The sequence below is a fragment of the Geospiza fortis genome, unplaced genomic scaffold (genome assembly GCF_000277835.1).
Source record: "Geospiza fortis unplaced genomic scaffold, GeoFor_1.0 scaffold265, whole genome shotgun sequence".
Lineage (NCBI taxonomy): Eukaryota > Metazoa > Chordata > Aves > Passeriformes > Thraupidae > Geospiza > Geospiza fortis.
The window spans coordinates 32,236-41,157 of record NW_005054393.1 but is presented as its reverse complement, the minus strand read 5'-3'; the positions used below and the strand labels follow the sequence as shown (position 1 = coordinate 41,157).

Below are 8,922 nucleotides of genomic sequence, written 5' to 3'. Positions count from 1 at the left end.
AGGAATGCAAGATGCCTCAAAGAAGCTTACAGAGTCTCTCCATGAAGTGTATGAGCCAGACTGGTATGGACGTGAAGATGTGAAAATGATTGGAGAGGTAAGATGTATGGAAAGAGGGAAAAAGTATTTTGTATGCAAATAGATTAATCTGAGCTGTTGAGGAGAAGTGTGCATCCAAAATTTACCTTAATCGTTCATGTCGTGTTAAATCCTGTTTTCTCAGCATATAAATTATGGATCTTGTGAAATGCAGCTCCTGCTGGCCAGATGCAGCACTTACAGTGTCTGTTGTATGAACTAGCTGATAAAAGCTCCCACTGAGATAACTCAGTGTGAGCAGAATTGGTCCTGACAGCATTTGACTGACAAGTTTTTACAAAGGTATCTTGCATGCAATTTTATAGTCAGGATTCTCAGCTCAAAATAATGTTAAAAAATTATCAAAGCTGCTTATCCTTTTGTGTTGTGTAACAACTGTTGAGCCAGTGGTACTAAACAGGATATCTTATGAGACATTCACCTCTCTCTGAGAAGAATATGGAATTTAAAGGCAAATTATAGTTGAGGACATTATTTATTTTTATTTTTTACCTTCTTCCAGTGATTAGAGAAGAATAGGCTTTTCTAGACAACACAACAGGAATTTACCTTGAGATGCTCTGAACTGCCTGCTTAAAGAGCCTCAGTTCTGGAGGAAATCTGTCAGCAGATGTGTTGGCGGTGACAAGAAAGTGCAAATGGTTATCAATGAAGCTTTTAATCACCTGGCATTCGGTTTGCAAAGCCTCCTTGATAATATAGTTAACAGTAAACCGGAATACAGAGCAGTGTACAGATTGCTTTTTTTCTCTATGGATGCCTTCTCCTATATTTCCCTGCTGCAAAGGGTTTTGATTTTAAAAGTACCCAACTTCAAAACTGCCTAATTTAAGATACATACTTTTTTGTTTGATTGATTTAGGGTTTTTATATTGTTTTATGGGCAATATTACAAAATCTCCTGATTTTTTTTGGATACAGAATCACAAAGGTAGATTTATGCATCAATTAGAGTGGCAAAAGCTCAGTTAGAACTTAACCTGACCACTTCTGTAAAGGATAATAAAAAGTGGTTTTATAAATATATTACTATCAAAAGAAGGACCAAGAAAAACTTCCATTCTTTATTGGACATGGTGGGGAATGTAGTTACCAAAGATGAGGAAAAGGCTGAGGTACTTAACAACTTCTCTGCCTCAATTGCCAACAATAACACAGGTCATCCTCAGGACAGATGGCCTCTAAAGCTGGTAGATTGGGCCAGGGAGCAGAAGAGATCCCCTGTAAGATCCTAACTGACTGAAGCGGTTAGTGACCTGCTGAGCCACTTCGATGTTCACGAGCCTGTGGGACCATATGGGATCCATCCTGAGTGATGAGGGACCTGGCAGAAGAGCTCACTAAGCTGCTTTTCATCATTTATCATCAGTCTTGGTTATTTGGGAGGTCCCAGATGACTGGAAGCTGGCCAGTGTAATACCCATCCATAAGGACTGAAAGGAGGATCCAGGAAATGACAGATCTTTCAACCTGACATCAATACCTGGCACAGTTATGGAATAGATCATCTTGAGTGTGATTACACAGGACCTACAGGCATGGCCTGAGGATCAGACCCAGCCAGATGTGTCACTCTTGCACCAAGAATGACACAGGAACAGGCGAGAGGCAGTATTGTAGAAAGAGTAAAAGAAGGTTTAATTCAAGAGAACTGTGTGGTTTATATAGAGTTATACAATATATTCTATTTGATTGGCTAGTTAACAAAAAACACTTTTCTTATACCCTGTCCTTGAGAAGAACAGAAAGACTAAGTAGAAAAACACCACTTGCAGGTTGTTTATACTAGCAAGTTATCACATCCTTACAACTTCTTGAAAATTCTCACAAGCTGCTGTGAGAAACACTTGCCGTTTCTCTCTCTCTGTCCCATGGCATCCACACAGATGAATTTAGGAGACGCAGGTCCTGCCTAACCAACCTGATCTCCTTTTATGACCAGGTGACCCACCTGGTGGATGTGGGGAAGGCTGTCGATGTTGTCTACCTGGACTGAGCAAAGCCTTTGACACTCTCACCTATGGAATAATCCTGGAAAAGCGGGCAGCCCATGTCTTGGACAGATGCACTCTTCACTGCGTTAAGAACTGGCGGAATGGCCGGGTCCAGAGAAGTGGTGATGAATGGTGCTGTCTCCAGTTGGTGGCCCATCACTAGCGGTGTCCCCCAGGGATCTGTGTATGGACTCAGTCCTGTTTAATATCTTTACTGATGATCTGGATGAAGGGACTGAGTCTACTATTAGCAGATTTGCAGATGACACCAAATTGGGTGCCAGTGTCAATATGCTGGAGGGTAGGAGAGTTATGCAGGAGCAACCTGGACGGGCTGGATCAATGGTCTGAATCCAACAATATGAGGTTTAACCAGACCAAGTGTCAGGTCCTGCACTTTGACCACAACTCCCTGCAGCACTACAGACTGAGTACAGCGAGACTGGACAGAGGCCAGGCAGAAAGGGACCTTGGGGGTACTGATTGGCAGCAGACTGAACATGATCCAGCGGTGTGCCCACATGGCCAAGAAGGCCAATGGGATCCTAGCCTGTAATAGTGTGGTCAGCAGGACCAGGGAAGTGATTCCCTGTACTCAGCACTGGTGAGGTTTCAACTTGAGTACTGTGTCCAGGTCTGGGCCCTTCAATTTAGAAAGGATGTTGAGATGCTGGAGCATGTCCAGAGAAGGGCAACAAGGCTGGTGAAGGGTCTGGAACAAAAGTCCTATGAGGAGCAGCTGAGGGAGCTTGGGTTGTTTAGCCTGGAGGAAGGGAGGCTTGGGAGATCTCTACAACTGCCTGAAAGGAGGTTGTAGCCAAGTGGGGGGGGTCAGTCTTTTCTCCTAGGAAACCAGCAACAGGACAAGAGGACACAGCCTTAAACTATGTCAGGGGAGGTTTAAGCTGGACAGTAAGAAGAATTTTTGCACATAAGGAGTGATTTGGCATTGGAATCACCTGCCCAGGGAGGTGGTGGTACCATCTCTGGAGGTGTTTAAGACTGGATGTGGCACTTTGTGCCATGTTGTAATTTATAAGGTGGTGTTTGGTCATAGGTTAGACCTGATAATCTCAAAGATCTTTTCCAACCTAGTTGATTCTGTGATTCTGTGAGCTCAGCCTAAAGTAAAAAATAATTATGTATCTGTTCAGTTTAGGTTATAAATGATCATTCCAAAAGGGATCCCCTTAAAAGACCTTATTTTGTATGGTAGGAAAGATGATGGCCTAAAGAATCCTTCAGCAATGTTGTTTGAGTCCATTAGCTTTCAGAATCTCCATTATTTTAATTTGTTCAAAATACATTTCAGCAAGATACAAAAATAGGCAGTTGCTTGCTACGATCTAATGCTGTGATGCTTTGTAGACCACTGTGATTAAATGCTGTGTTAATAAATTAGGTATTTTTTTAAACATGTTTAATAGATTCTAATCATTCATTAGGGACTCTGTTAGAGTAGGAAATGAATGAACCGAAAGCTGGCATTACACAGCGTTAATAATACGCCGCATAGTAGGTTATGATAAAACAAACACTTGGGAATAGTTTTCTATTACGCAGGACGGCCACGTGTTTCGTGGGGTCAGTGGTCAGAGACAGGGACAACACACACTCCAATGTCCATGTGGCAATAGAGAGAGTTTATTATATGAACCCTTCTCTATAAAGGGGATTTGAAAAACCCTGGTCTGATCTTTGATACCACCCAGCTCCTGGATCAGGGAGATGTCTACAGCTTAGGATGGAATGTAATTGGTTGAGGTTCCTATCTGTCAACCCAGGGGCTGGTTTAGGGAACCGGCCAGGGTTCTTATTTACAGCCAAATTAATTGCCCAGTACAAGCCAGCTTGTACTGTGACATAATGTGACACTTTTGCAGACTTGTCAGTGAGGATAACAGCCCTGCAGAGCAGTGCTTACACCCATTAACCTCCTTCCCATCAAAAGGAAGGATGTTAAGTGATTTTTGAAATGTGCAAAGAAAGGAGGAATCAGGATGTTTAACATGTGCTAATGATTTGTTCAGTGGAGAATCCAGGACCTCAAGCACTATGTCTATGTAACAGGATTTGCTTCTAATAAGGAATCTTACCCATTGAGTCCTTGTCACATGAGCTGCATTAATATGTTCATGAAAATCAGAAAACTACAAGGGGTTTCTCCTGGTGACGAGCCCAGAGCTCCAAAGGGGACTGGGGAAAAGCACTGTACCTTCAGGGCAGAGGAGGGTGGCAGGGGTGCAGATTTTGTTTATTTTGCCAGCTGATGTTGAGATGTTTCCTATCTGTCATTCCAGTTCTCCAGCAGCACAAGATAAGAGTTGTTGTCTGCATCAGCCATTCCATCAAATGTACCTTAATGGCACAAAAAGAATGAGATGGAAAGACCTTTCCCTTTATTTTCTCTTCTATTTTTTTGTATACTTCCTTTATCTGTAAGCAAGGTTCATCATCAGGGAACATACTTAAGACTTAAAAGCTACACCAGGTACAGATTCTGTGTTACTGATCCTCAGGGACCTGAAACCCTGAGGAGCACCGTGAATCCATAACATCCTTATTTTCACATAGCACTTAGTATTTGAAATAATGAAAACACAAACTAATTATTAAGTTTCATCTTAATTTGTTATGAATTGAACTTGCAATATCAAGGTATTCCTTTTCATTCACCTTATGTTTATGCTCTTATTTTTTCCATAAAGAACATTTTGAAACTTCAGAAAGATGAATCTTTGCCAATTACATTTGTATTTCTTCTATGTTTAGAGTGGCATTAAACTACTAAGTACATTTTTCTCCTTTCTACCTTTTCAGAAATGTGATGAACTTTGGGAAGACTTCCATCAAAAACTGGTGGATGGGTCATTGTTAACGCTGGATACATATCTAGGACAATTTCCTGATATCAAAGTAGAGTAATGATTTTCTATAAAGGACAAGTTTTAAAGTTCTGTTAACTTGCAAAATAAATTGAAAATGAGATTACAAGCAAAAAAATGAAAAAGGGTGAAAGTCATGCTCTCCTGTAATGTACAAGATATTGTTCTGTAAATAAATTCCTGACATTAGGCAGGACTGATTTTGCAAGTGAACGAAAATATTTTTCATGCAGTAGTACATGGAAGCAAATTAGCCTTTGTAGAGGCAACTTCTGTGCTTTTTTCTGCTCCTGTTTCTTTGGTATGAGATAATTTTAACCAATTTCAATAAGGGCACATTAAGCTCTTCAGCTGTTAAAATGCCAGACAAATTACACGGAAAGCAGGCTTTCTGTTATTGGCTAGATGGATGCACCCATGAGTATCTTTCTTTTATCTAAGCCATGGTTCCTGTCTTTTAATTAGTTATAAAAAGATTTTGTAATACACATCACGAGAGAATGTTATACAGATTCTAGCCTCTGCCACATGCCCATCTAGTGTACAGTCCAGAGAAATTACTTATAAATGAAATGTGTGAGGATAAAGAAGCACTATAGGTGAGAGGAGATACTTTTATATTTCAATATGACTATATGGGCATAACTGGGTTTTTTCTGTGAGGGTTTGTAACTGAGCAGGTAACACACAGTCATCCCCTTTGTAATTTACATCAAGGACTAAAGAAAAAATAATCTAAGAATACCAACATTAGTGATATACAGTTCTAAACTCACTTTTAAATCAAGCTGTGATTATGCCCTCTCAGCATGTGGATTACATAGCTTTGTAAAGTCTATATCAGATATAGATCAGATATATATCTATATATCTATATCTATATCTGTGTCTATATCTTGAACTCCAGTATTTTAGGTTTGTGTCAGAACAACTATACAGAGAAGTATATATTAGCATTTTTCCAACTCTAGAAAAAATGCATTAATTACTGAATTTTCACACTATCTATAAGGGGGGAAGATAGTGTTACCATGAGTTTAACAGGTTCACTGATTCTAGAGAATGTGAAAAGTCTTATGTAACACTGATACCTCAATTCTAAGGCCTGTAAGCCCTATACCCATGAAAACCCTTCCCAAACTATTTGTAAATTGATTCCTTATTTAAAATAATGTGATTCATTTGTCATTTTTACCATTTCCATGTTCTTTCTACATGATATAATAATTCAGATATTAACAACAGAGAAAGGAGAATATAAATATGTCAAAAACTAAATTAACAACATAAGTAAAATGACTTTTTAAAAACTGTTCCTCATATTTACTTTCATTTCTACCCCTGTACAGACTCGCATTGCAAAACGAAGCAGAAAGCTAGTGGATTACGACAGTGCAAGGCATCATCTAGAAGCCCTGCAGAGCTCAAAAAGAAAAGATGAGGGCAGAATCACCAAGGTAAGAACCATATTTCTGCCAGAAATATGCTGGCAGAAGACTTGGGGAGATTGGGTGGTATTTTTTTCTGTACAGAGACAGAGCACAAAATTTCTCTTCCTTTTACTCCCTTAGAAATAATGATATCTCTAAGCAAAAATGTGTATTGAGTTCTTTGGTTCATGTGATAGTCAGGCTCGCCTCTTTCACTAAGGAGTCCTGTTTGGGACCTAACTTCCTCTCTTGATGAGACTGAGGGGACTGCAAATCCTGTACTGGCCTTGATGGTGTAAGAATGAGTAACATCTTTTGTTAATAAAAATTATAAAAGACTCCCCAAGAAAACAACACAAAAATAATTTTAGTTTTGTTATGTCATAGTGATTTTAGAAGTAATCTGTTTCATTTTGGTTTAGGCAGAAGAAGAATTTCAAAAAGCACAGAAAGTGTTTGAAGAGTTTAACACTGACTTGCAAGAAGAGTTGCCATCTCTGTGGTCACGGTAAGCCTAGAGAGATACTGTATGCAAGGCTTGAAATGGGTAGTAAGGAAAGGGAATCAGGGGATTTTAATGAGCTGACAGAAAAGGGATTGCTGGATTGTTGAAGATTCCATCCATTACCTTTCTGAATAATAAAAGGAAAAATGTATGCAAATGCTCCAGAAATATATGTAATGTAAGTGTATTTATGCTTATTTTTTTCAATGTATGTTGGCACTTAAGATTCATTAGCATGTCTTCATTCTGAGATGCAAAAAGATTTCCATTTAGTGAGTAAATAATTATGCTAGAGCACAGAGTAGTCTGTGGTGATTTGGGTCTACTTATAGGTCATTTTTTATTCTAACTACACCAGAAGACACATTTTATAGTTCTGCACTGATATTAAATAGTTGTGATGTTAAATGATTTGATGGCATAGGTCATTCAGTCAAGATGTTTAATCATGAATTGTGTTTATACAGAAAATGCAGACAATATGAATGGGAGAACAAAAGCAGTAGAAAAATAAGCATCTCATTAGTGTGTTATGTTTTTTAACAGTTGACAATCTGGAGTGAAAATGTGAAGTATCCTTTGTCTTCTCAGCCTTCTAAATTAAATCCTGTTAATTTCAAACCAAGAGAGGATTTCCCTGCTGTGTTTCTGCCTATTTCAGTGCAAACCTTCTTAGCATTTAGGTATATTTGTTTTATGGGCCTACTAAAAGTAAAACTGCATATGAATGACTTAGAGTGAGGGCCCTTTTACTTCAGTAAATTTTGTGTAAAGAAGTAGTAGCTAGTCTCAGGGAAAGGTAGAATTTAATTTGAGCAATACGCATAATTTAGTAAGCAATTGCTTTCAGAGGCCTTTATTTTAGTTATTAAAATTCTTCAGGAAGAATATTATCTATTGAGTTGACATTTTTCAGGCTTATACTTATTCCCAAGACAATTTTTGTTAATCAAAGTTGGGAGAAATTATACATGGAAGTTTTAAATAGGAAAAAGAGTAAAACAAAACATAAGAAAACAGCTTCTACTTTTGAAATGGAGAAATATGTAATATTTCACCCCAAGTAAGCAGATTCTTGACGACATGCACAGAAATGTCTAGTCTATATTAAATTCTTTTGTTTTATATAGATATTCTTTTATATATATGTGCATGTGTTTCAGAGCTGAGCTTGGGACACCCACATCTGGGCTGTACTGGGCTGTACTGAGCTGACCCAAGATGCAACTGCATCACCTTGATGCTGTGATAAGATTTGGGCACAGGGGCTCACAGTGCTGGAATGGTACCTTTCTCCTTTCAGGAAATGGTTGTGTGCTGTCTGGCAGGAGATGGAAGCCCAGAGCATCTTGCCTTCACTGTGCTTGTGCTGTAGTTGAGACCATGCTTTTCCACTCTTCTTTAAAAAAAGCTGAAGACATCTGATGTGAAGTAGTCTCAGCTTGGTTGACTGGATGGTGTGAAATACATATCTTAGCACTAATGGAAATAGTCACGAACAAATTAGTCTGAAATTCTGACATTTAATAATTTGTTTTGTTGAGGGTAATACTCAAGAATGTTGTTTGTAGTCCAGAAAACAGTTAATTAATCTGTCTTTGTGCCCCTCCCACACATTCCTTTTATTCTGTTTTTCCTTTCTTTGTGCCATCCTTCGTAGACGAATTGGCTTCTATGTGAACACCTTCAAAAATGTATCCAGCCTTGAAGCCAAGTTTCACAAGGAAATAGCTTTAGTGAGTAAAACTGACTATCTCATGTATAATGGATTATTATATGCATGACAGCTAAAAAATACCGTCTAGTAAAAATCTAGCAGAGGCGCACAGGAGAATTTGCCATAGATCCAGATTTGTGCTATAATCATAATATTCATTTCTACTTGCCATATTTGTTCTCTCCTTAAGGAAGGAGCAGCCCCTACAATTTTGGACTGCAGTGCATTATCAGTTGTAGCACTAAATTCACTTTCTACTTTGATAATTTACTGTTGCCTTCAGTATTTTTGC

General features: G+C 38.6%; 1 protein-coding gene across 1 annotated transcript in view; it reads left to right on the top strand.

Annotated features, from left to right (window-relative positions):
- AMPH (amphiphysin) overlaps positions 1-8,922 on the top strand; it is a gene marked incomplete at its 3' end in the record, with an annotated part of 56,224 nt that overhangs the window by 16,816 nt on the left and 30,486 nt on the right. The window contains exons 3-7 of the mRNA XM_031060860.1: positions 3-97; positions 4,914-5,009; positions 6,328-6,435; positions 6,831-6,916; positions 8,574-8,649. Coding sequence (XP_030916720.1) covers positions 5-97; positions 4,914-5,009; positions 6,328-6,435; positions 6,831-6,916; positions 8,574-8,649 — 459 coding nt within the window. The remainder of the gene's footprint in view (positions 1-2; positions 98-4,913; positions 5,010-6,327; positions 6,436-6,830; positions 6,917-8,573; positions 8,650-8,922) is intronic.